The sequence below is a fragment of the Triticum aestivum genome, chromosome 6A (assembly GCF_018294505.1).
Source record: "Triticum aestivum cultivar Chinese Spring chromosome 6A, IWGSC CS RefSeq v2.1, whole genome shotgun sequence".
Taxonomy (NCBI): Eukaryota; Viridiplantae; Streptophyta; class Magnoliopsida; order Poales; family Poaceae; genus Triticum; species Triticum aestivum.
In genome coordinates this window covers 139,625,115-139,652,811 of record NC_057809.1, presented here as the reverse complement: position 1 = coordinate 139,652,811, position 27,697 = coordinate 139,625,115, and the positions used below count along the sequence as shown (strand labels likewise).

General features: G+C 45.1%; 1 protein-coding gene across 1 annotated transcript; it reads right to left on the bottom strand.

Annotated features, from left to right (window-relative positions):
* Positions 1-1,163: 1,163 nt before the first annotated feature.
* LOC123130474 (fasciclin-like arabinogalactan protein 3) lies at positions 1,164-2,774 on the bottom strand. The gene has a single exon (XM_044550373.1). It carries the CDS (start codon positions 2,733-2,735, stop codon positions 1,368-1,370), a length of 1,368 nt encoding a protein of 455 aa, XP_044406308.1. The 5' UTR covers positions 2,736-2,774; the 3' UTR covers positions 1,164-1,367.
* Positions 2,775-27,697: the final 24,923 nt, after the last annotated feature.

Sequence of the window (27,697 nt, the reverse complement as noted above, 5' to 3'; positions counted from 1 at the left end):
CGCGGGCCGAGCGGGAAGGCGGCGCGCTGCGGTGGGCCGGCTGGGCCTTCGGCCCAGTTCTGTCCGGATTTTTTTTAAAAAGAAACGATTCCGCCGAGAAAATCCTAAATAAATAAAAAATTTAAAAAATGGCAAAACAAATTTTCACTGTCTAAATAAAATATTTAGAACAAAGTAAACATTTTCTTGGCCTAAAAATGAAATTTTGAAAAATGCATATTTTTCTAATTCAAATAAAATAGCGCTAAAATCCAAATAAAATAATTTATTTGATTTTAATAATTGTTCCTCCAATCTTTCAATTACTTTGGAGAAGTCATATTATCTCCTCTCATATATTTTAATATTGGAAATATTATTTGGAGATAAAAATAATTAAAACCAAAATGATCCACTTTTCAATATTTGAGAAAATTCAAATATGAAAACAATAAAATCCCCAACTCTCTCCGTGGGTCCTTGAGTTGCTTAGGATTTTTTTTAGGGATCACAAAGCCAAAATGCAAATGAAATATGATATGCATATGATGACCTATGTATAACATTTTAAATTGGAAATTTGGAATGTTACAGACTCTGAGTCCAATTGTAACCTATCTTCTATAATAATATTTGACACAACTCTAGCATATAAGAATCCTTTTTCCTTGTGTAAGTCAACTATATATATACAAACCCTTTTTCCTTCTTCAGCCGCCCAACTTTTCTTCCATCGCTGCCTCGCCTCGACCGAGGTTGCTATTTAATTCGACCGACAAGGCCTCACAGGGGATGTTGAGGTGTCCTATCTCGATGCCACGGAGCTCCATGCTCACTCTGCCTTCATCTTCTTCTCTGCAAAATCAAGGTTGAAAAAAGGATCCATCCGCGCATGGTTTGGCTTTTTCCTAAATAAGGAGGAAGCTGTCGAGTGAGGATTGGCTGACTGGACTTGCACACAATTTTTCTTAGGCTACTTGTTAATACCCCCTCTTGTCAAAAAACTTCTTACATTTTGAGATTGAGGGAGTAACAAACAAGGAAATGTAAAGTCTATCACCACTTTGTCCTTCATCAGCATAAAGGTTTCTCAATCGATCTAGGAAAATGCAACTTTAGTTTAGTGAAGAAGTGCAAGCTGTATTTTTCTTTTCTGAATTGATTGAGACTTAAGAAAATCTCTGTCCATTGAAACCTAGCAAAACCCTGGTACAAAATGGATCATCATGCAACACATTACGTCCCAAATACACCCATTATCTTTATCTAAACAAATGGAAAACTGCATGATGCTGTTCCAAACTAACCACTGAACAGAAAAGAAACTGAAAGAACAAACTGGATCGAAGCTAAGCCGAACATCACCCTAGCAAAAACTGCCCTAGTCATTACAAACGTCCAAGCAGGCAGGCCATGATCCCCAACGCCGCACCGGCACCGCTCCACCAGCTCCCCACCGCTCCGCGTCCGGCCGCGGCTTCTGGTATCTTGGCCGCCACGCCGCCGTGCACACTTGGTATCGGGATGACCGTAGATGGCGGCGGCGTGGTGTCCGGCACTTCCGGTTCAGGCTCCGGCATGCCCGGGGACGGGACCTGCTGCATCGGCGCTGGGGCCGGGGTGGGAGGCAGCGACATGTGCCTAGCCCTCGGGATCTGCGGTCCGGGTGCGGGCGCGACGATGCCAGGCGGGAGGATGAGGTCGCTCACCTGGAGCACCAGCACGCTGAACGCCTGCGAGGTGACCACCTTGACAAGCGTGGAGTTGCGTCGCGCGCCCCCGCCCGGCGCGCCAGAGGAGAACGTGATGCGGCTGGTGTCGCCTCCGGACACGCGGACGAACCCGACGCCGCGGCCCCGCGCGCCGGCTCCGGTCCCCTGGAGCATCGTCGTGACGATGGATCCGTCGCCCGTTCGGCCCTGGCGCAGCGCGTCGAGCCTCTCCTGGTCGAGGAAGTCGAGGACTGCGTGGAGCGCGAGCAGGTCGGCGAGCGCCGGCATAGGGAGGCGCGGCAGGCCTTGGAGCTCGTTGGAGAGCGCGGTGTTGTTGACGGCGAGGATGGTGACAATGGGGTGCTCGTTGATGGCGCGCGCGAGCCCGGTCTGGGTGAGCAGGGAGCTGAAGGCGCTGTACTCCGGGTAGGAGGAGAGGATCTTGATTACGTCGAATGGGGAGGCGGTCGTGGCGGGCATCATCCCCGGGAGGACGAGGCCGCTCACCTGGAGCACCATGACGTTGAACGCCTGCGCGGTGACGACCCTGAGGAGCGTGGCATTCAGTGGCTGCGGCCCGGTCCCGATGGGCCCGGCGTAGGAGAAGGTGATGCGGCCCTTCTCGCCGCCGGCGACGCGGAGGAGCTTCAGCTCGTCTCCCGGCAGCAGCGTGGTGACCTTGGAGCCCTTGCCCGTGCGCCCAAGCCGCAGCGCGTCGAGCTTCTCCGGGTCGAGGAAGTCGAGGACGACGTGGAGCGAGAGGAGGTCGCCGAGGAGCGGGTGCGGGAGGCGGCGGAGGGCGGCGGTGGGGAGGCCGGTGTTGTTGGCGGCGAGCACGGTGACCTTCTTCTGGGCGTTGATGGAGCGGGCCACTCCCGTGTCGACCAGCATGCAGGTGAAGTCGCTGAACTCGGGGAAGCCGGACAGGATCTTGACGATGTCGAAGGGCACGGGCGCGGCGGCGGCGGCCTCGGCGCTGGCCGGCGTCGCCGGGAGGAGCAGGAGGACGGCGGCGAGCGTGAGCAGGAAGGGGGGATTGGCCATGATCGGGTCTTGGGGTCGGCTTGCCTACTCTCGCATGCACCGAGGCTGAGAGGGTTAAGGATCAGTGATGGAGCTTGGTGCTGATTTATACGGCGCGTGCGTGGTGCGGGGGGTGTCGGAGATGGCGGCAAGGGAGCGGTCGGAGGCGTTTGAACGGTTGGAGCAGTGACTGGACTACTTCCAAGTTCCACAACGCTGGACACGGATCGCAACATTTTTTTTTCTCTCAAAAAAACACGGATCGCAACATGGACTACGATTTCTGCGATGTTGTAGCGATTAACGGCCCCGTCCGAGTTTACCCCGGGCCGAAATGTTGGCTTCGGCTCCCGTGCAGGCCGGAACCCCTGAGGGCCATCCACTGGGCTTGTTTTCGGTCAGCCCTTATACCTACCGTGCAGGCCGTGGATCTCCACCGAGCCACCAGGTCGGCAGGTTCCGAAAATCTTATTTGCCGCTCGCTGCGTCAAACTGCCGGCGCTTCGCACAGGCGAGGGACCGAGCAGCGACGCAACGGGCTGGCCCGTTTAACCGTTCCAACGCTCCCGGTTTTGGGAACCTTCTAGAGGTTCCCAGCTGGTTTTTTCTGGTTTTGAGAAACTTCTAGAAGGTTCCTTGAATTGGTTTTTCTTTATTCCGTTTTTTTGTTTTCTTTTCTTTTTCTCTCATTTTCTTTTTTCTGTTTTTTCATTTGTTTCTATTTTCATAATGTTCACGGTTTAACGAAAATGTTCATAATTTTATAATTTTGTTCATGAATTTGAAATTTGTTCGTGTTCCAAAATTTTGTTCACGTTGTTCAAAATTTCAAATTTGTTTACAATTTTATAATTTTGTTCGCGAATTTGAAATTTATTCATGGGTCCCAAAGGGGGGCTAAGGTGGTCAAAGGCACTATGCACCATGGCTCCCCCCCTCCACCACCTGTCTGGCGACTCCTAGGGTGACTCCACCGGCGATCCATGGTGCTCCAACTTTGTGAATCCCTCCGGCCAAGATGGTGCCACCTCTCTTGGACCTTTCTCCGGGGGTGGAAATTGCCAACAAGGTTAGAGCCCGATTCTCCACTTCTGTTCATTGCCTCGATCCCAACCACGCATTTCATCTGGTGGTCTCCTTTAGCCATTCTTCCTTCCTCCTAAATGTTGAACACGTTGGCTTAGCCCTAGAGGCTTGCATTGGGGGGTCTCCATCCCATCTCAATGTTTCTCTCATTCGTGGACAAGTTTTTAAATTCTCTGTTATATCAAAGGCGGTTGGATTTATGATCTATCGCTTAAGATCTTTTCGATGCCCCAGCTTTTCATGTCATTTTCACCTTTGGGGTTTTGGTGGACCATCATGGATTAGAGAATACAATGGCTTTACGAGCTAGATCACGAATGGACTACGGTCTCTAGAACCCCTCCAGGTCATCTCACCGGTGCAAATTCTGTTCCCATCGGTGCACGGCGTCCACCCAACCCATCATCATGCTCAACTCCGGCTGCCGTCAACAATACCCCGTCAACCTCGGATCACGAGCCAACGGCGAGCGGGATTATCTCCTTTCAGAATTCTATCCGTAAAGACCCAACTTTGAGGCCTACCGAATCACCACAGCCCACCACCACCCTTCTTCTGACTGGAGCCCAGCCCACTTCCATCACCAACCACCGACCCATTCTAGCCCACCGCACCGAACTAGACCCACCTGGCCATCAACAGACTCCTCTTTTATCTTTCTGCGGTAAATGCTTATCCTCTGGGCACCTATGTATCGACTGCAAAAATCAGTTTAGATGCCGATCTTGTTATCGCTACGAGCATATTTCCCGTTTCTGTTTATTATCCAAAAACAAAACCCTTGTCTATCGGGTCAAATCCCACCAAACTCCCCCTCACCCCCACACCCATACCCGATAACCCAGACGACGACTCGTCTCCCCAAAACCCCACCCCTTCCCCTCTATTTGACCGCCAGGCCTGCCAAACCCCCTGCTCTCCATTACACCCCTGCTCTGCTCCGTCGTGTTTCTCCATTGTCGCCCCAAGTTCCTCTGCCACCATGGCCACCTACCCATGCGACCCCCTCCTTCCCCCAGGCACTGCCATCATCGAAGCCCATGGAGACCGCCGTCGTCGATCCTTCCACTACCTTGGCAGAGAAGCTCTGGTCCAATCGGGGGAATGGGCCATCATCTCCCTCGCCCCGCCACCGGACCCCAACCAGTTCGACACGGACGCCATGCTCATTCGTCACTATCTTGACCATGAGCATGGCTTTCGCATTGCTGAAGTATCAAGGTGCGGCATGGGAGCCGCTCTCGTCCGCTTCCAGCATGCCTGCGACATCGACACTGCTATCGCCAACAGTCCCTACTTCGTAGGTGACTCGACACTACGTGTGATCCGCCACGACCAAGGTATAAACTATCGAGACTACACTTTCTCCCATGATGTTTGGATCATGATGGTCAATTTCCCTCTTGAGGCATGGACGCCAGACAAAGTCCGTGAATCTGTCAGTGGGTTTGCTAAGTTTTTAGTATGGAATAGAGATTTGTCCAATAGAGCTCGTATATTGGTCAAGATTAGAGTGCCTGATCTTTTGGAAATACCTGTCAGTCATGTCATATGTGAAAGCCTAGATGATTATGGCCATGGGCAGTCTTGGACTAGTGATGTGTATATTCTGTCAACTGAACTCCTTGGGGCTATGGGTGGCGATGAAGATCCGATCCCCCTGATGGTGTCTTGCACCCCATGCCTCATGCTCCATTTGGTGGTATATGGCACGATGCTGATTTTGTACACAATGAAAACCCTCATGCTGCGCCTGCTGCCCACCATGCCCCTGAAGATGCACAAGAGGACATACCCATGGTGAACACCCACCCCAAGACCCTGAGATTGCTCATCAGGATTAGTCGTTTCAACCTGCAATTGAAGTTGCTGATGCATTTGTCGCTGTTCATGACATGATGTCAAAAATTATCTCCACTGCACCTGATGTTCTTGAGATGCTAGAAGGTGTTGCTGTGGTCAGTACCCGTGTCCAGTTGATCAATGTTGATGATGTCCATGGTCCTGTGAAGAAATGCCTGCTGACTGTTGTTACTGAAACCCCACCTGAACCGTTGATCTCCACTGTTATGATTTCTGAAGAGCTGGATCTATCTGAAACTTCTGCTGTTGCCCTATTGCATGGGCATGAACCTGACATGTCACCTGCCATGCTAGATTTCATGGCCAGTAACCCAAACTCTCCATCTGTTGAGCCATCCCAGGGGCTGCCCAAGGAACCAACTGCTCCTCCTGCCACCCCCTCCGTGCATGTGGTCAACAAAAGGAAGAAGTCCAATGCTCCACTTGATGTAAATGATCTGCGCCTTGCCGCCGCCAGAAGAATCTGAACACTGAATTTGAGCATGAAGTCAGAGACCCAACTGCTCCTCCACCACCCAAACTTCCACTTGGAACAATCCAAGCTCTTGCAACTAAGCAGTGCATGATTCCTCCTGAGGAGGTTTCCGAAGAGAAGCTGATGGCCAAGGTGGACCATGAATGAAGAACTTAGTTGCTTTAATTGGTCTTGTTATATCAAGATCAATGATGGACTCAGAAAGTGTGTTTACTTTATCTGCATTTGGACTATATTATCTGTTTTTATTAAGAACCTGGGTTGTAAGGAGTTAGATTCCATATTATATGTTTGTGAGTGGAACATCATGCATTATTTATATTATGTTTTAAGAGGTCTGAATGGTCAATGGAGTATGTATCTGATGCTTCTTGGCATTATGATTTATCAGTTCACATGGCTGTCATATTTCATCACATCCTATGATTGTTGCCATGTTTCTTTGGATTTGATTAAATCTATCCAAGATAATCACTGTCCTACTAATTTGATCAACGAGTAGAAACTGGAACATACTAAATTGGAATGTCAGAGGGATAATTTCCCAGATTAGATGGGATGATGTTAGAGCAAAAATTGAAGAAAGCAATTGTGGCATTATTTGCTTGCAAGAAACTAAGAGAGATTATTTTGACCAAGCTTACCTCAGAAATTTTTCACCTAGAAGATACAACCAATTTGCATATACTGCCTCTGTTGGCCTATCAGGAGGGATTATTACTATATGGAATGGCAGTCTCTTTACAAGATCTGTTGTCAGCCAAAATACATACCAAATCACTGTGAGATTATCATGCAATCTATCTGGGAACATTTTCTACATCAGCAATATTTATGGACCCTGCCACAATGATGACAGAACTGAATTTTTTGATTGGCTGAGCAATATAGATGCCTCTCAGATGGATCATTGGATTTTAATGGGTGATTCCAATCTAATAAGGAGCCCACTTGACAGAAACAGACCAGGAGGAGACACCAATAATATGCTTATATTTAACAACCTACTCCAACAACAGGATCTTGTGGAAATACCTATCAAGGGTAGGAATTTCACATGGTCTAACATGCAGGACTCTCCACTACTGGAAAAGCTTGACTGGATTTTTACTTCTGCCAACTGGACCCTGACATTCCCAAATACTTTAGCACACCCACTTGCTAGAGTCACATCAGATCATATTCCTATTCACATTCAGATAGGCAGTGATATTCCAAAATCCTCTATATTCAGATTTGAAAATTATTGGCTTGAATTTGATGGGTTCTATGAGACTGTTATTCAATGTTGGAACATAAATCAACAATTGACAAACTCTGCCAAGGATACTGCTGCCAGGTTCAAATATCTCAGAATGGGTTTAAAGAAATGGAGCAAAAATCTATCAAAACTTAACACTAATATTTCTGCTTGTAACTATGTTCTATCTATGATTGATGCCATTGAGGATCAAAGGAATCTGAGCACTATTGAAGCAAACTTCAGAACTATTATCGAGAATCACATAGCCAAGTTATTGGAAGTCAAAAGATTATATTGGAAATCCAGATTTAAGATGAGGAGTATTCAGCTTGATGATGAAAATACTGAATTTTTTCATGCCATGGCTACCCAAAGCTACAGGAAGAATTTCATAACTTCTCTACAAGATGAAGATGGGACTCCTTTTCAAAATCATGATCACAAGGCTGCCATTATTTGGAAATCATACAAAGATAGATTGGGAAAAGCTATCAACCCCCCTATGTTATTCAACCTTGAGGAACTTATTCAGCCTAAAGATCTATCTGAACTTGAGGCCCCTTTTTCCATGGATGAAATTGACCAAGTTATTAAAGACATCCACTCTGACAGAGCACCAGGACCTGATGGGTTTAATGGCTTATTTCTGAAGAAATGTTGGGATATCATCAAACAAGATATTTACACTATGATCTGGGATTTTTTTGAAGGGAACATTGCTATTCAGAGCATTAATACTGCTTTTATTACTCTCATCCCAAAGATTACAAACCCTATGGACATGAATGATTTCATACCCATTTCCTTGGTCAGCTTTTCTCTCAAAATCATCACAAAACTTATGGCCAATAGAGCTCAGAAAATCATTACCTCTGTCATTCATCAGAATCAATATGGTTTCATAAAAGGGAGAAATATCCAGGACGGCTTGGGATTTGCATTTGAATACATTCATCTATGCCATCAGTCTAGAAAACCTATCATCATACTCAAACTTGATTTTGAGAAAGCTTTTGACAAGATTGAATACAATGCAATTATTGCCATGTTGAAAGCTAAGGGATTTGGTCCAAGATGGATAAATTGGGTAACCAATATACTCAATACTGCATCAACATCTGTCCTGTTAAATGGTGTTGCTGGGAAAAAAATTATATGTAAAAGAGGAGTCAGACAAGGAGATCCTCACTCTCCACTTCTATATATCATTGCTGCTGATCTTCTTCAGTCTATTATTAATGCTGCTTGGGCAAATGGTGAAATCACTCTCCCCACAAATCAGGCATATGGCCTTGACTACCCTATTATTCAATATGCCGATGATACTTTATTGATCATGCCTGCTGATGAAGAGCAACTCAGCCATCTCAAATACCTGCTTAATCTATTCAGTATGTCCACTGGGCTATTTGTTAATTACAACAAATCATCCATGATTCCAATAAATATGGATCAACAATCAATCAACAATCTTGCAAACTCATTTGGTTGTAAAGTTGAAAGCCTTCCATTCACCTATCTTGGGCTACCTATGGGCACCACCAAACCCTCTGTTCATGACCTCATCCCAGTTATATCTAGAATTGATAAGAGATTCTCAGGGGTTGCCAGGTTCATGAACCATTCTGGGAGACTCACTTATGTCAATTCTGTTGTTGCTTCAATGCCTATATTTGCCATGTGTTCTCTTAAAGTCCATGTCACCATTCTGGACCATGTGGATAAATCAAGCAGAATTTTCCTCTGGTATGGAAATGAAATCAATAAAGGTGGTAAATGCCTGGCCAGTTGAGAGATGATATGTAAACCCAAACAGCAAGGAGGACTAGGGGTTTTGAATCTTAGAGAACAAAATAAAACTCTTCTCATAAAGCACTTGTTCAAGTTCTATAACAAAGTGGATGTCCCATGGGTAAAATTAATCTGGGAAGCTCACTACCACAACAATGAGGTCCCTCATTACAACAGGAGCAAAGGATCCTTTTGGTGGAAAGATTGCATGAAAATGGATGACTTTTTCAAGGAAATGACTACTTGTGACATCAAATCTGGTTGCACTAATATGCTATGGAATGACATATGGAATGGTGATATTAGGAAAACTAAATACCCCGAGCTTCACTCTTTTACCCAAAAGGAAAGCATATCAATCAAGGAAGCCAAGAAACTGGATAACCTTTACAGTCTGTTCCAACTTCCACTCTCCATTCAAGCCCATCAACAATTCCACTTACTATCAGGAGAACTAAACAATATCAGAAACTCAGATGATAAGGACACATGGACCTTCAACTGGGGTAACAATAAGAACATTACAAAGAAGATCTATGGATACCTTATGAATGGTGAAGATGCAGCTGACACATTTAAATGGATATGGAAATCATGTTGTCTTCCAAGACATAAATTTTTCTGTTGGCTCATGCTAAATGACAAAATAAATACATGTGATCTTTTGACCAGAAAAGGCATGCACCTGGATTCCACTGTATGTGTTCTATGCAACAATGAAGACTATGAAGACAGGACTCATCTTCTATTCACTTGTCCATTTAGTCAAGGTTTCTGGTGGAACATTGGATTTGAATGTAATTCGGATATGGAGATCAACAATATGATTATTGATGCTAAACACAGATATAAAATTGTCCACTTCATGGAAATCATGATTCTTGGTTGCTGGAGCATATGGAACCAAAGGAATGGGATGATCTTTGAAGGGATACCTTGCTCAATAAATGATTGCAAGATTGACTTTGTGAGATATTTCAAAATGACCATGCTGAGGGCTAAACCCACTCTAAAAGAGGGCATGTCTTCATGGATAGACAATATTTAATTTTTCAATAATTTCCTTACTTTCCTCCCCCTAGATTGTATCTTCTTGGTTGTCCCCCCAACAACCAATTGATTATGTAATTTGGATACTCTCTTTATAAATGAAAATGACTCACAGTAGGGGATTTACCCTACTGTTCTTTGGTAAAAAAAATTGAAATTTATTCATGTTTTAAAATTTGTTCACAATTAGAAAAAAAATTGCAGTTTCAAAATTTGTTCAGAATTCGAAAAATTCACAACATTATAATTTTGTTCACGAATTTTGAAATTTGTTCACAATTAGAAAAATGTTCGCCGTTTTCAAATTTTTTCGCAGATTTGAAAAATGTTCGCCGTTTTATAATTTTGTTCACGAATTTGAAATTTATTCATGTTTCAAAAAAATTCACAATTCGAAAAATGTTTACGGTTTCAAAATTTGTTCATAATTCAAAAAATATTCACAATTTTTGTTCGTCAATTTGAAATTTGTTCATGTTTCAAAATTTGTTCACAATTCAAAAAATGTGTGGTTACAAAATTTATTCACATTTCAAAAAATGTTCACGGTTTCATAAATTTCTTTACCTTTACAAATTTTGTTTTGGGATTACAAAATTGTTCCCATATCAAAACATTGTTCATGATTTTCGAAAATGTGGTAGTTTTTGAAAAAAAAAATGTTCACGGTATTGAAAAGTAGTTGCGTTTCACAAAACATTCAGTTTTTTTAAATGCATTTGAAATTCTGAAAAAAAAATCGGATTTGCGCTCGGTAGTTCGTTCTTAAATGTTTGCGTTGTATTTTGTGAATTAAAGCTGCTAGCTCCATTGGTAGTAGCGCATTTACGCTAGTACGAGATCCTTTGCTCGATACCCGTTTGGCGCTTTTATTTTTGTGCTACAGTTCTCGATCGGAGCTCCCGGCAGGTTCTTGTACCCCTCAAAAAAGAGAAGGGGGGGGGGGGGGGGGGTCGGCAGGTTCTTGTCTCTCTCTCAAAAAAAAAAAAGGTTGGCAGGTTCTCGTCCTTTCCGGCTCCATTTTTTTAGTACTCCCCCCTTCCCATTATATTAGGCGTGTAAGCTTTTCTAGAAAATCGCAAAATATAAGTCGTGTTAGCTGTAGCACTCCAACATTCTCTTGTGGTAATGAATTTGTTGCTGCATCTAGCAATAAAACAGTACACTATGGCTGTTAGGAGATATTGTTGAGCTTAGATCGCCTCGTATGATTGTGTGGCACCAATGATCTACACTATGCGTTAATTTTCATGCAAACAGCTAAAACGCCTTATAATGGGAAGGCGGGAGTACTACAGTAAGACTAGTCACAATGGGTAGTAATTTAGACTAATAATTACTAGTCTATGTTACTACCTCTACAGTATGAACTAACATATGAGTGATGTCATGCAACATTTTATTTAGTAGGTTGTAGATTTATTTTGTCTTGGTATGTTTGATGTTACAGTAACTAGCTATGTTACTACATGCCTCTCTTTACTCATTAATTACTCGCCACATCATCTATTTTGCCTAGAAATATGTAATGTTACCATCTATGTTACTTCTACTGTGGATAGTCTAGACAAGCTTACTCCAATGAGGGATTACATAACATTCCGAATGCATTAACTTCTTCAATCTATCGACTATCAGGGATGTTGGCCGTCATGCGCTGATCTCCGTTGGTCCTTGCTTCCGTGGCTAGTTCATGCGCTAGAGTGTTTCGTGCCCTTCCAAGATGGGTGATTTTGTGGCTGGCAAAACCTGCGAGGGCTGATTTGATGTCAAGAGTCCGAGAAAATGCCTGAGACCTGTTCTGAGATCCAACTCGCAGCTCGTCCACTAGCCCCTTGCCTGGCAGTCAGTTTCTAATTCGACAACCCCCTTGTACACTGAAGCCAAGGCATGCAGCCCAACCCGCGCAGCTTGTCCCTCTGCCTCCAGTGCACTGCTCCATTTCCGGCTCCATTTTCGAGCTCTGTTTCTCCTGTTCTCAGAGCATCTATAGCAAGGGTAGTCAAATCCGGGGCTCTGAGACGTCCACTGGTCAAGTCTCAATTTTTCTTATCTGCATCCGAATGTCTTATAGTAAAAATATTAAATCCATACAAAGCATGAAAAAGAAATCCTACATACTACATAGATCAACTAGTCTAGTTCTAGTCGGAAATATCCACTACCTCTGTGCCTGACGCCGGTTACATGGACAACAGCCGCAACTCCGGCTCCGCAGCGGCCTACGCATCCATCTTCGCTTCGACCTCGTCGAAGAGGCCGTCGGTTGCCGCCCGTTCCTACTGGACGAACCGCCGGTTGGCCTCCACATAGGCCTCGTATTGGATGGACTCTGGGATGGCCTACTGCTCCGTCATCTTGTCCGCTTGGGCGACGACGAACTCCGCCCCCGCTTGCTCCATGTTGAAGTCCGGAGCCGGCGCCAACTCTTGCTTCGGCTGCTCCGCCTCCTCATCGTCATACATCGGAGCCGGCGCCAGCTCTTGCTTCAGCTGCTCCGCCTCCTCATCGTCATACATCGAAGCCGGCGCCAGCTCTTGCTTCAGCTGCTCCACCTCCTCATCGTCATACATCGGAGCTGGCTGCTGCTCCTCTCCCTCCTCCTCCTTCTCCTCCGCGTACTCCTCCTCCTTCTCCTCCGGCGAGTCCGGAAGTAGCCCGACAACGACGCAGGAAGCGCGCGCGGCGTGCCTCGCGCGGCTCTCCTACTCGATCTCGTACCGGCGCTTAGCCATGAGCATGGCGTAGGTAGTTATCTTTTCTTGGACCATGGCGAAGCCGAAGAGCGTGGGAAGAGCGCCGGTGCGGGAGAGAGGAGGTGGATGGGCTTGGGCTGGCGACGCCGAGAGAGAGAAGGCGGATGGGCTAGGGTTTGGGGACGCCGACCGGCTTAAATAGTCGGATTTGGGCTTGGGCGTCGAGTTAGACCGGCGCCACACGACGTTCAACCCCCCTCCCATTGAAGGAGATGTCCCTCGGACCACCGGGTTTCCGGATGATTCCGCGTGGGACCCCAACATCTGTCCACCCTAGCGGATGCATCCCGGCACCTCATATCCGCTCCGCATTTGGACTGGATACGAGGGGTGACGGTTAGCCTGAATGTTTGAGACTTGTTTGAGATGCCAATCGCAATCAAAATTTCGTGACCGATCAATAATGTCAAGGCGTTTGAGGCCTATTTAGGGCGTTCGGTTGTAGATGCTCTTAATGTACACACAACTCTGGAGCACGGGTGTGACTGTCACGTCCGATGAGTGCCGTAAGAATAATGGCCATGTTTGGATTCCTAGGTTAGAGTTAGTTTTAGTTAGTTGGGGCTCAAATAACCCAAAAGTATCCAAACATGGTGGGTTAGTTTGGGTTAGTTTGATCTAACCCATCTCAAAAAACTAGCCCACACTAGAGGAGCTTATTTGGGTTAGTTCTTCTGGGCCTACTAAAAAAATAGTAAAAAAAGTTACCTCTCCCATTCAAATAGAGTCCAAAGTATTCAAATAATTAAGAAAGAATATTTATTGTCAATCTAACCCTACCATCCAAATATCTCTTTGATTAGAGTTAGTTTAGGGTTAAAATATAACTCTAACCTCTAACTTAGTTAGAGTATCCAAACAGGGCCAATGAAGAACAAAGGAAGGAAGCAGATCCCACTAAGGGCATCTCCAACAGTCTGTATGTTAGCTTGTTGGTAAAATATGCCATGTCATCAACCAACACCTTAATATACAACAACTCCAATGGGTTGTATCTAGTTTGCCCAATAAGATGTGAGATAATAAATAAGGTGTTCTCTCATTCTATATTGGAGTTTGTGCAAGAGGTGTTAGTTCATGTACATACAACCTTCTTTTCTTACCTCATTTATTATATAACACATCATCAAAAATCCTATGTGGCAAAGTCTACCAACAACTATCTTACAACCATTGGAGGTGCCTTAACTGGTGTGTGCAGGTGCCCATGTGCGCGAAGGGCAGCTGCGTGCCGCGCCACCTGCAGACCAGGCTTTCTGGGCCGGGATCTAACGGTTCACTGACAAGGCCCTCTCGCATCGCGTCGCAACAATCCATCACCTCCATCCAATCCATCGTCACGCTCCTCCATCCATCAGCCTACTCCACCGCAATGGACAAACGCCCGTCGTGGCCACTAATCATCTCCGGCCGGACATAGTCACTCACATTTCCCGCTGCCGCAAAATGAACACATGATAGCAACTCCAACGGACCGACCCAAACGGACGGCGATTTCGTCCGTTTTTTGTCCGTTTGGGTCGGCCGCCCGCCCGGCGTCTGCCCTGTTTTTCATATGGGTCGACAACACGCCCAACGCGCCGACCCATATGTGTAGGCGTGGCCGGCTGGCCGCCCAATTTTGCATTGCATTCTCACATATGGTGAAATGAAAATTTAACAAACAAAATAGTCCGTCCAAATAAATAGTATAGTTTACAGGCCAAATAAAAATAAAAATGTTTCACATAGTTTTGCAAAACGAATAAAAAAGATACATCTATTGGTTGCCAACATGAGTCCACATATGCTCAACCAAATCATTTTGCAGTTGCACGTGAGTTTCCCAATCACGCATGTCTTCATGAAACTGAGTGAACTGCTCAAATGTTGCCGCTACTCCATGCTCAGGCACAACATTCTCACCCTGAAACTGAAAGCCTTGATCGTACAGACGTTCCGGGCGCTCGTCTTCTACGATCATGTTGTGCATGATCACACAAGCAGACATCACCTCCCATAGTTTCTGCGTGCTCCAAGTATTAACACGATACCGAACGATGCCCCATCGAGATTGCAAAACACCAAAGGCACGCTCGACATCCTTTCTAGCACTCTCTTACTCTTGGGCAAATCTTTTCCTTTTCTCTTCGATAGGGTTGGGTATTGCCTTGACAATAGTGGTCCACTGAGGATAGATACCGTCACCCAGATAATACCCTTTGTCGCAGGTATGGCCGTTGACAGTAAAGTTCACCGGTGGGCTGTTGCCTTCGGCAAGCCTAGCAAACACCGGCGAGCGCTGAAGCACGTTGATATCATTGTGTGATCCAGCCATGCCAAAGAAAGAGTGCCAGATCCAGAGATCTTGAGATGCCACGGCCTCTAGTATGACAATGCAAGCCCTGACATGTCCCTTATACTGCCCTTGCCAAGCAGAAGGGCAGTTCTTCCACTCCCAGTGCATGCAGTCTATACTGCCAAGCATCCCCGGGAAGCCCCTGCTAGCATTCATCGCCAACAAACGGGCTGTATCTTCAGCTGTCGGCTCTCTCAAGTACTCAGGGCCAAACACAGCAATCACAGCCTTGCAAAACTTATACAAGGACTCTAGGCATGTAGACTCGCTCATACGGACGTACTCGTCAATGAGATCACCGGGCACTCCGTATGCAAGCATTCGGATGGCGGCAGTGCATTTCTGATAAGAGGAGAAACCAACCTTGCCGACGGCATCCTCTTTGCACTCGAAGTAGTCATCATAGCCGACCACTCCCTCTCTAATACGGTTGAAAACATGCCTACTCATACGGAACCGGCGGCGGAATTTCTGATGTTTGAACAACGGGTTTGTTGTATCAAATTGTCCTTCCAGAGAAGGAAATGCCCGCTCTCCCGGTTACGATTCAACGCCGGAAGGTGGCCCGGAATGAAGCCACGAAACAACGTCCGCTGGTTGTTGAGGTGGTGATGGACCAACACAGCAGCCAATATCTCCTCCTCGTCGTCGGACGAATCGTCGGAGTCGCAAAGGAAATTATGGAAAAAGAACTCGTTGGCGGAGTCCATTTTTGTACCTTGGCAAATTGTCGAACAACTTGCGGGCGTCGAAGAAGGAGACGGCCGGCGAAGGGAGATGCGGCGCCCACAGACCAGCTAGCTGCCCGGCCGGCGCCCGACGAGGGTGACGGCGTCCGACGAGCGTATCGGTCGTCTGTGGCTGGGGCGGCGAGGCATCTTTTTGGTCACGGGGTGGCTGGGCGTGGGGGAAACAGCGGCGGGGAACCAGCTTGCTCCCCGATGGCAAAACAGCGGCGGCGGGCGACTGGGGGCAGGGGCGGTGTTGCTGGGCGGATGTGGAGGCGGCGACAGCTAGAAGAGTCGCCGGCAAAATGGGCGGCGGCGTCGGTGACGGAGGAGGCGGGGGCGAGGGTTGCTTGTTGGCTGGGGGAGGGAAGGCCAATGTGCCACAGACAAGCGGGCCCGGGGACAGGAGTAGGCGAGCAAGCGCGCGTCCGTCGCGTGTCCGCACCGACGCAAATTAGGCTAAAAAATGGGCGGGGAATGGGTCGCCCACGGAGGAAAAACGGACGTGCGTCCATTTGGGCCGGCGCGTTGGGTCGCCTTTTCTGTCCGCGCCGACCCAAACGGACGGCCGCGGACGAAATGGGTCGTCCCATTGAAGTTGCTCTGATTTCTTTTTTAAAGGATCATATCTATATCTATTATATTATAAAGATTCATCAGAAGTGTAAAGCACCTTAAACATGATAAAAATTATATCGAGGTACATGGATCATCGAACGACCACTGCCGCCGTCAAAACGAGCCACAGATGTGTCGCTGTCGTTGCTCCTATTGAAGCCGACTTGACCTTACTGATAACAACCCGGAAGTCTTCATGCACGTGCCCCTAAAGATCAACGCCTCGAAGGCGCAGTCGTGCCATTGAATCCTTTAATCAATTTGGAGAACCTAACACCAAATCTCGTCGTTGCGTATGTATGACAAGAAACTCTAACCTCGCCGCCTCAACGAGCTGACAGAAATCTACGCCAGAGTTTCAATTATTTCATCCCAATGGACGAATTTGAGGAGGATCAGACGGAAGACTGATTCGTCCGTTGCAATACCGCCTCTACGAGAACTAAAACCCTATCTATCTACAAGCCGGAGCAGTAGGCGGGGAGAAGGCATATCCACGGATTCGCCAGTAGAGATCGAGGGAAAAAGGTGTTCCCCTAGTCACCTTGCAGAGGGGAAAGAAAAGCTTCCGAGAAAACAAATTTTGGGATGACTAGATCAAACACATGGTTATTTGATGGAGTGTGCGTAGTGTGGAATCGTGGATTAGAGCAACTCATCTAGCAGATGCGCTGTATTTTGGATTCCCGAATGCATTTTGGAGGTGAGGGCTATAATTTATGGAGGTTCCATATATTTCTGCTGGTGGGACCAATTTTTCATGCACTGTACAAATTCCTCCCAATTCAATTGAACATAGAGCAAGCGTGTTGGGAAACATAGTAGGAAAAAAATCGATATACGATCAAGATTGTAACATCCCAAATTTTCAATTTGGAATGTTATACATTAGATCATCAATGCATGTCATATTTTATTTTGCATTTTGGTTGATCCTAGAAATTCTACGCAACTCAATGACCCACGGAGAGAGTTGGGGATTTCGTTATTTTCATATTTGAGTTTTCTCAAATTTTGACAATAAGATCATTTAATTTTATTTATTTTATCATCAATTATTTCTATTATAAAAATATGAGAGAGGGAACAAAATGACTTTCCCAAAATAAAGAAATATTGAGGATTTAATAATAAAATCAAATAAGATTTTATTTCGGAGTTTTTCGGTGCTTTATTTGAATTTTGGAAAAATATGCGTTTTTCAAAATTGCATTTAGGTCCCAAATAAATGTTCACCTTGTGCGGCTTGATTTTAGAAACCCGTGGAAATTTATTTCGGAATATTAGGAGTACGTTTAGTATTTATTTTTATTTTTTTCTTCCGAGCGGAATTATTTAAAAAAAACGAACCGACCTAACGGGCCGTGTCCGACTAGGACTCCGGCCTGACTAGGGTATATAAGCCGGGGCAGCCCACCCGGGGGAAACCCTAGCCCAGCCACCCGACCCCGCCCACCGCCGCCGCCTCGCTGCCGCCCGCCGGATTCCGCCGCCGAGGTTCGCCGCCGCCTTGACTTCCGTGCCATTGTTTAAAAAAAAGATCGGTTTTCGTCGGTTTTTTTGTTTCGGTTTTTTTAAATAGATCGGTTTTCTGGTTTATTTAGATAGCGAGCGTTCGTCCGTTCGTTCGTTCTAGTGAGTGTTCGTCGTTTTTTTTCTTGGATTAAATCCGCGATTTTTCTGATCGTGATTCCTGATCCGATTTTCGTTTTAGCATAACTTTTCGCTCGTTTATCGGAATCAGGCGATTCAAGCGTCTAGAGTTTCGTCTCGAAACCCTCTGTCCGTTTAACCAACTTAAACAAGATTTTGCTACTGTAAAATTTGCCCTAGATCCACATTACTAGAAAGAAGTTGTTTTCTTTCGCCGTTTGACTTTCGTTGCTTCGTTCGATTTGATTCTTTTGCCAACCGGAGTTCTTAAGTTGAACCTTCTGGTTAGATCTCTTATCTAAGTTTTACCTGCGCATTAGATGAGTACTTATTGTATGCTTGTTTGTTTGTCTGCGATAGAATACCCGGAGTGCGCCGCTTGTTACTTCGAATCGTTAGGTTTCGCGGATCATCAGCAAGGCAAGTAACACTTTGATCATACCTTTCTACTACCCAGTTTTATTGCATTAGATCAATCCTCACACATTGCATGATTAGGATCTAATTAAATTGTGGGATGGGAAGTAGTTGAGGTAGAACCTATTACCTGTTTATTATCAAACCTTTTGGAGTTACTTCTACGTTTGCTTATTATGCCATGCTATGCTAGTAGACGTGGATTGGGTGAGTGATATCCATGACAGATGTGAGATTGTTAATTAATGGTTTATCTAAGGTGGCAACTTAAACACACATCTGGGTGGATTGAGGCACCTGGGTATTCCAGGACTTGCCTGTTTTCTTTTGGACCGCCACCCAGGCTCAAAGGGATCATGAGACTATTCATACTAGAAACTTCCGTGTGCAGCCACAAGCTATTATGGGCTCTAGCATAGTTGACTAAGTTGTGCGAACTCTTACAGTGGTAGACTAGCAGATGTAGGGGATGTAGGTGGTACGGTCTACCCGATCGTAAGGTGCTAGCGCTTCTGAAAGACTATGTCTCGGTCATCCGTCTTCTCAAACACCATGTAGTGCGAGAAACCAAACGGAGGCGATCGAGTCTTGTGGGGAAAAGTGCGCAAACCTCTGCAGAGTGTAATAAACTAATCATGGTTAGCCGTGTCCCCGGTTATGGACATCTTGAGTATCTAGTACTTGGATTATCATGTGAATCTCAACATGTTACTCTAAATTAATTTTGTTGGGTTATGTTTAATGATGATGCTTAATTGGGATTGAGAATGCTGTCAACCATTCTCAATGTTTAACAACTACCATGATAGTTAAATAAATTTATTCCTTTGAAGTAGGGAAAAATTGGCTTTACGCAAAACTGTAACCATAGAGCTTTCCACCAGCCAAATATGCATATAGTATAGCTGTTTCATTCCATTACTCTCTATGTGTTACATTGCCAGCATATTCCATGTGCTGACCCGTTTCGGGCTGCAACGTTAATGTTGCAGACTTTTCAGACGACGATTAAGGAGTTTTTAGGTCGTGGTTCTATACTCAGTGATGCCGTTGGAGTTGATGGACTCACTTATCTTCCAAGCCTTCCGCTGTTATCGTTATTAGATGGCCTTAAGCCATATTTATTGTAATAAGTTCTCTTTGAGACACTCGATGTAATAAGTGTGTGATTGCTACTCTGCTATAAATCCTCCGAGTACTGTGTGGTGTCAGCATTACTGATCCAGGGATGACACCGGAGCACAGAGATCAGACTGTTTGAGGTCTGGTCGCTACAGAGATGGTATCAGAGCACACGCTGACTGTAGGACACGACCACTAAGCTAAAGACCTAGATCACTATTCACTCTCTTCTCTTCTGACCTCTCATCTTTTCTACTCTTTAGGATGGCGGATGCAAGGAACAAGTTCACACAACCGGATGAAGATACACCCTTTGGACGACACTTGAAGGAAGTCACTAGATACCTGAACATAGGAGTACCAAGCTTCACGGGAACCTACAACGCCACTTTACCTGAAGAAGAGCGCTGGATGATTCAAGTTCAAGTTCCAGGAAGGACGTTCATGCCAGTCACTGAGCCCATAGAGTTTTCTTTTGATGCACCAACTTGGAGTCTAGGAAAGAGCATGGCAGCTCACATCGCCATGGGACGCATTGGAGAAGTCTACCGCAAGGATCTCAAGGATACTATCTACCAGATTTGTGGGCGCCGAGATGAGCACTGGGAGATGATCAGCACCAGGAAGGATAGATCAATCGCAGCTTTTATCCAGGAGTTAAACCAGCACATTCGACGACAGGAGAACCAGATGTGCGCCGACATGATAGATCTGAAGAAGGCTAAGACAAGAATCAAGGAACTGGAGGAAGAACTCAAGGCTACACGTGAAGATTATGAAGAGGAAATTGAAGTATTGGTGGAGAAGAATGACGACCTGATCAAGAAGATTGGAATATTTATGGGAGGCCCTACGCCAGTAGATGAAGACGAAGAACCCAAGGAGATTAGCCCGGAAGACTACATCATCATCGACGGCACCGACTCGGAACCAGATAGTAGCGATGATGACTATGTTGATGAAGCTGGAGCAGATATCATGGAGTCTGCAACCGAAGAATATTTCTAGTAGACCACCTCATCAGTAGTAGTAGTCCACCATGTAAATATAGTAGTCCGAGCACTTTTGCGATAGTTAGATCGATTGTATGCCTTTGTTTGATTGAATGAAGTGAATTGTTTGCTTTTGCCTCATGTGCATATGGGTAGTGTTTTCTCTTTAGACCCCCTCTATTCTTATATCTCATCTTTTCTAAACCCTCAGATGCCTCCGAGACGTGACCCCGGATTTGCCTTTCCACCGGAGCTCACCCAGTTGATCTAGCAGCAGAACACATTGATGCAGTTGCTAGTCCAGAATCAGAATCAGGGGAACAACAACAACAACCCACCACCACCACCACCTGTTGACCACTTAGCCCGTTTTCTTAGGCTGAATCCGCCGGTGTTTTCCAGTAGCACCGAGCCGATAGTAGCAGATGATTGGCTCCGCAAGACAGCTAGGGAGTTGACCACAACAGGATGCACAGATGCGGAGAAGGTGAAGTTTGCCGCACATCAGCTAGAAGGACCCGCAACATCATGGTGGGAGAATTTCACAGCGACTTTCCCAGTTGACACTGTCACATGGGACCAGTTTCAGCAGGCTTTTCGTACTGCCCATGTTTCAGCAGGAGCTATGGCCATGAAGAAGCGTGAGTTTCGTAACTTGCGCCAAGGAGGACGGACAGTTGTCCAGTATGTGGAGGAATTTAGTAAGTTAGCACGTTATGCACCAGATGACGTCGCTAGGATGCAGCTAAGTAGGAGAAATTTCTGGAAGGACTGAATGATGAGTTGAGCATGCAGTTGATGGTAGCAACCTTCAACAATTACCAGGAGTTGGTAGATCGTGCTCTTATGATTGAGGGGAAGCAGCAGCAAATCGAGAATCGCAAGAGGAAGTATGGACAAGGGAAGTACAATTCAGGAGCTCAGTAGAAGCCACGTTTTACCCCTAGACCGGGAGGACATTTTCAGCATACCCATGGAGGAGGTAGCTCGCACAATCACAATGGCACCAAGAATGGTAATGGCAATGGAGGAAGCAACAGCCAGAACCGCACCAACCCATCAACCCCAGCCAAGAAGGACCTAAGCCAAGTCACTTGCTTTAAGTGTCAGAAGACCGAACATTATGCCAATGAATGTCCTGAAGGCCAAAATGGCAATGGAAGTTCTAGGAAGAAGCCGAACCCTTTCAACAGGGGACAGGTGAACCACGTTAGCGTGGAGGAGGTTGAAGCTCAGCCCGATGCAGTAATAGGTAAGTTTTTGGTTAAGTCATTTACTACACTTGTTCTTTTTGATACTGGTGCATCGCATTCATACATCTCAAGGGGATTTGTGGATAAGTATAACCTACCAACCCAAGCCCTTAGGTCACCCATGTTAGTAACCTCGCCTAGAGCAGAGTATGTGGCTAGTCTATGGTGTGATCGGTTACCATTAAGGATTGGTAACTATGTTTTTCCCTCAGACCTAATAGTATTGGAATCCAAGGATTGGATGTGATATTAGGCATGGATTGGTTATCAAAGTATGAAGGGAATATTGAATGTGCTAGTAAGTCGAGTTTGCTTACCACCCCAGAAGGGAGAAGGATCAAGTATGTATCCCGACATGTGCCAAAGAGGACTCAAGTAAATTGCTTAACAGGAGTTGTGCAGGAGGAAGTACCAGTGGTAAGGGATTTCCCTAATGTATTTCCAGAAGAGTTGCCAGGCATGCCACCGGATAGAGATATTGAGTTTTTGATTGAGCTATTGCCAGGCACAGGGCCAATATCAAAGAGACCATATAGGATGCCAGCAAAGGATTTGGTGGAAATTAAGAAGCAGATTAAGGAGTTACTGGATAAGGGATATATTCGCCCAAGTTCTTCACCTTGGGGATCGCCAGTACTACTAGTGGAGAAGAAGGATGGATCGTTAAGGATGGTTGTTGATTATCGAGGATTGAATGAAGTAACGATCAAGAACAAGTACCCACTACCAATGATCAACGATCTGTTTGATCGATTGCAAGGAGCTAAGGTATTTTCCAAGATCGATCTGCGATCAGGATACCACCAGTTGAAGATTCGAGAACAGGATATTCCGAAGACAACTTTTACCACCAGGTATGGGCTGTACGAGTATACCGTTATGTCATTTGGTCTGACTAACGCACCTGCATATTTTATGAACATGATGAACAAAGTGTTTATGGAGTTTTTGGATAAGTTCGTCGTAGTGTTCATTGATGATATCCTGGTTTATTCGAAGAATGAAGAGGAGCATAAGGAGCATTTGCGTTTGGTACTTGGAAAGCTCAGAGAACATCAATTATATGCCAAGTTCAGCAAATGTGAGTTTTGGTTGAAGGAAGTAGGATTCCTCGGACACGTTATATCTGGAGAAGGTATAGCAGTTGATCCCACTAAACTTGATACCGTGACCAAGTGGTAAGCCCCAACAACAGTTGGAGAGATCCGGAGTTTTCTTGGACTCGCAGGATACTACCGGAGATTTATTGAAAATTTCTCAAAGATTGCGAAGCCTATGACTGAGTTGTTAAAGAAGGATACCAAGTTCATATGGACAGAGGAATGTGAGGCTAGTTTCCAGGAGTTGAAGAAACACTTAGTTACCTCACCAGTATTGATTTTGCCAGACCAGACCAAAGATTATGAGGTGTATTGCGACGCTTCACGTCGAGGACTTGGAGCAGTGCTTATGCAGGAAGGAAGATTTGTTTCATATGCCTCAAGACAACTGAAGCCTCATGAGTTGAATTATGCTACACATGATTTGGAGTTAGCAGCCGTAGTGCATGCTTTGAAAACATGGAGACATTTCTCATTGGAAATCATTGTGAGGTGTACACGGATCATAAGAGTTTGAAGTACATTTTCACCCAGAAGGAGTTGAATCTCAGACAAAGGAGATGGTTGGAGCTTATCAAGGATTATGATATGAAATTGCATTATCACCCTGGAAAGGCTAATGTTGTAGCTGACACATTAAGCCATAAGAGCCATGTCAATACATTAATGACGGGAGAAATACCCAAGGAGTTAGCAGAAAATCTTCGTGAACTATGTTTGGAAATAGTTCCGAGAGGCTACGTAGAAGCATTGGAGATTCAGTCAACTTTGATGGATAGAATCAGAGAAGTTCAGAAAGCTGACAAAGAGATTGCCGCTATAAAGGAGAAACTAAGCAAAGGAAAAGCTAAAGGATTTCATGAGGATGAGCATGACACCCTATGGTTTGAAGACCGTGTTTATGTGCCCAATGACCCGGAGATCAGGAAGTTGATACTGCAAGAGGCACACGATTCACCATATTCGATTCACCCAGAAAATACCAAGATGTATTTGGATTTGAAGGATATTTTCTGGTGGACCGGAATGAAGAAGGATATTGCGGAGTATGTAGCAGTTGGTGATGTATGTCAGAGAGTAAAGGCAGAGCATCAGAAGCCAGCAGGATTGTTACAACCATTGCCAATACCCGAATGGAAGTGGGATAAGTTAGGTATGGATTTTATCACGGGATTGCCCAGGACTCGTTCAGGCTATGACTCGATTTGGGTTGTAGTCGATTGATTGACGAAAGTAGCTCATTTCATCCCAGTAAAGACCACTTACACCAGTGCTAAGTTGGCAAAGATATACATGACCAGGATTGTATGTTTGCATGGATTTCCAAAGAGTATCGTATCAGATAGAGGAACCCAGTTTACCTCAAAGTTCTGGAAGCAGTTGCATGAAACTTTGGGTACCAGGCTAGAATTCACTACAGCTTTTCATCCACAGACAGATGGACAGACCGAGAGAGTCAATCAGATTTGGAGGATATGCTGAGAGCCTGTGCGCTAGATTACGGATCTAGTTGGGACGATAATTTGCCATATGCAGAGTTCTCTTACAACAATAGTTACCAAACCAGTTTAAAGATGGCCCCTTTCGAAGCTTTGTATGGAAGGAGGTGCAGGACACCGTTATCATGGGACGAAGTTGGAGACCGCCAGTTGTTTGGACCTGACTTGATTAAAGAGTCTGAACAGAAGGTGAAGTTGATTCGCGATAGGCTCAAGGTAGTCCAGTCCAAACAGAAAAGTTATGCAGATAATAAACGTAAGGAGACAGTTTACGAAGTTGGAGATAGAGCTTATCTTCGAGTATCTCCACTTCAAGGAACAAAGCATTTTGGAGTTAAAGGGAAGTTAGCGCCACGATTTGTAGGACCATATCGAGTTTTGGAACGTATGGGAGAAGTGGCCTACAAGTTGGAATTGGCCGAAGGATTATCAGGAGTTCATGATGTGTTCCACGTTTCTCAGTTAAAGAAATGTCACGCGGAGATGGCTGACATACCGTTGAGAGACACATTGCCATTGGAAACAATTCAGTTGGATAACGATTTGACCTACGAGGAGAAACTAGTTAAGATCCTTGAATTTGCCAGCCGAGTTACCCGCAGCAAGGTTATCAAGTTTTGCAAAGTTCAGTGGAGCCCCCACACAGAGGATGAAGCCACCTGGGAGCGAGAGGAAGACTTGCTCAAAGACCACCCTCACCTATTTTCTAGCCAACCCGAATCTCGAGGGCGAGATTCATCTTAAGGGGGGTAGGTTTGTAACATCCCAAATTTTCAATTTGGAATGTTATACATTAGATCATCAATGCATGTCATATTTTTTTATTTTGCATTTTGGTTGATCCTAGAAATTCTACACAACTCAATGACCCACGGAGAGAGTTGGGGATTTCGTTATTTTCATATTTGAGTTTTCTCAAATTTTGAGAATTGGATCATTTGATTTTATTTATTTTATCATCAATTATTTCTATTAAAAAAATATGAGAGAGGGAATAAAATGACTTTCCCAAAATAAAGAAATATTGAGGATTTAATAATAAAATCAAATAAGATTTTATTTCGGAGTTTTTCGGTGTTTTATTTGAATTTAGGAAAAATGTGCGTTTTTCAAAATTGCATTTAGGTCCCAAATAAATGCTCACCTTGTGCGGCCTGATTTTAGAAGCCCGTGAAAATTTATTTCGGAATTTTTGGAGTCCGTTTAGTATTTCTTTTTATTTTTTTCTTCCGAGCAGAATTATTTTAAAAAAAATGAACCGACCTAACGAGCCGTGTCCGACTAGGACTCCGGCCCGACTAGGGTATATAAGCCGGGGCAGCCCACCCGGGGGAAACCCTAGCCCAGCCGCCCGACCCCGCCCGCCGCCGCCGCCGCCTCGCCGCCGCCGCACCACCGCGCCGCCTCGCCGCCGCCGCCCGCCGGATTCCTCCGCCGAGGTTCGCCGCCGCCTCGACTTCCGTGCCATCGTTTAAAAAAAGATCGGTTTTCATCGTTTTTTTGTATCCGTTTTTTTAAATAGATCGGTTTTTTCGGTTTATCTAAATAGCGAGCGTTCGTCCGTTCGTTCGTTCTAGTGAGCGTTCGTCGTTTTTCTTTTTCTCAGATTAAATCCATGATTTTTCTGATCGCGATTCCTGATCCGATTTTCGTTAGTATAACTTTTCGCTCGTTTATCGAAATCAGGCGATTCAAGCGCCTAGAGTTTCGACTCGAAACCCTCTATCCGTTTAACCAACTTAAATAAGATTTTGCTACTGTAAAATTTGCCCTAGATCCAGATTACTAGAACGAAGTTGTTTTCTTTCGCCGTTTGACTTTCGTTGCTTCGTTCGATTTGATTCTTTTGCCAACCGGAGTTCTTAAGTTGAACCTTCTGGTTAGATCTCTTTTCTGAGTTTTAGCTGTGCATTAGATGAGTACTTATTGTATGCTTGTTTGTTTGTCTGTGATAGAATACCCGGAGTGCGCCACTTGTTACTTCGAATCTCTAGGTTTCGCGGATCATGAGCAAGGCAAGTAACACTTTGATCATACCTTTCCTACTACCCAGTTTTATTGCATTAGATCAATCCTCACACATTGCATGACTAGGATCTAATTAAATTGTGGGATGGGAAATAGTTGACGTAGTACCTAATACCTGTTTATTATCAAACCTTTGGGAGTTACTTCTACATTTGCTTATTATGCCATGCTATGCTAGTAGACGTGGATTGGGTGAGTGATATCCATGACAGATGTGAGATTGTTAATTAATGGTTTATCTAAGGTGGCAACTTAAACACACATCTGGGTGGATTGAGGCACCTGGGTATTCCAGGACTTGCCTGTTTTCTTTTGGACCACCACCCAGGCTCAAAGGGATCATGAGACTATTCATACTAGAAACTTCTGTGTGCAGCCACAAGCTATTATGGGCTCTAGCATAGTTGAATAAGTTGTGCGAACTCTTACAGTGGTAGACTAGGAGATGTAGGGGATGTAGTTGGTACGGTCTACCCGATCGTAAGGTGCTAGCACTTTTGAAAGACTATGTCTCGGTCATCCGTCTTCTCAAACACCATGTAGTGCGAGAAACCAAACGGAGGCGATCGAGTCTTGTGGGGAAAAGTGCGCAAACCTCTGCAGAGTGTAATAAACTAATCATGATTAGCCATGTCCCCGGTTATGGACATCTTGAGTATCTAGTACTTGGATTTTCATGTGAATCTCAACATGTTACTCTAAATTAATTTTGTTGGGTTATTTTAAATGATGATGCTTAATTGGGATTGAGAATGCTGTCAACCATTCTCAATGTTTAACCACTACCATGATAGTTAAATAAATTTATTCCTTTGAAGTAGGGAAAAATTGGCTTTACGCAAAACTGTAACCATAGAGCTTTCCACCAGCCAAATATGCATATAGTATAGCTGTTTCATTCCATTACTCTCTATGTGCTACATTGCCAGCATATTCCATGTGCTGACCCATTTCGGGCTGCAACGTTAATG

Bases quoted from the DNA above. Each gene is read 5' to 3' on its own strand.
- LOC123130474 (XM_044550373.1), bottom strand. From the start codon at position 2,735: ATGGCCAATCCCCCCTTCCTGCTCACGCTCGCCGCCGTCCTCCTGCTC.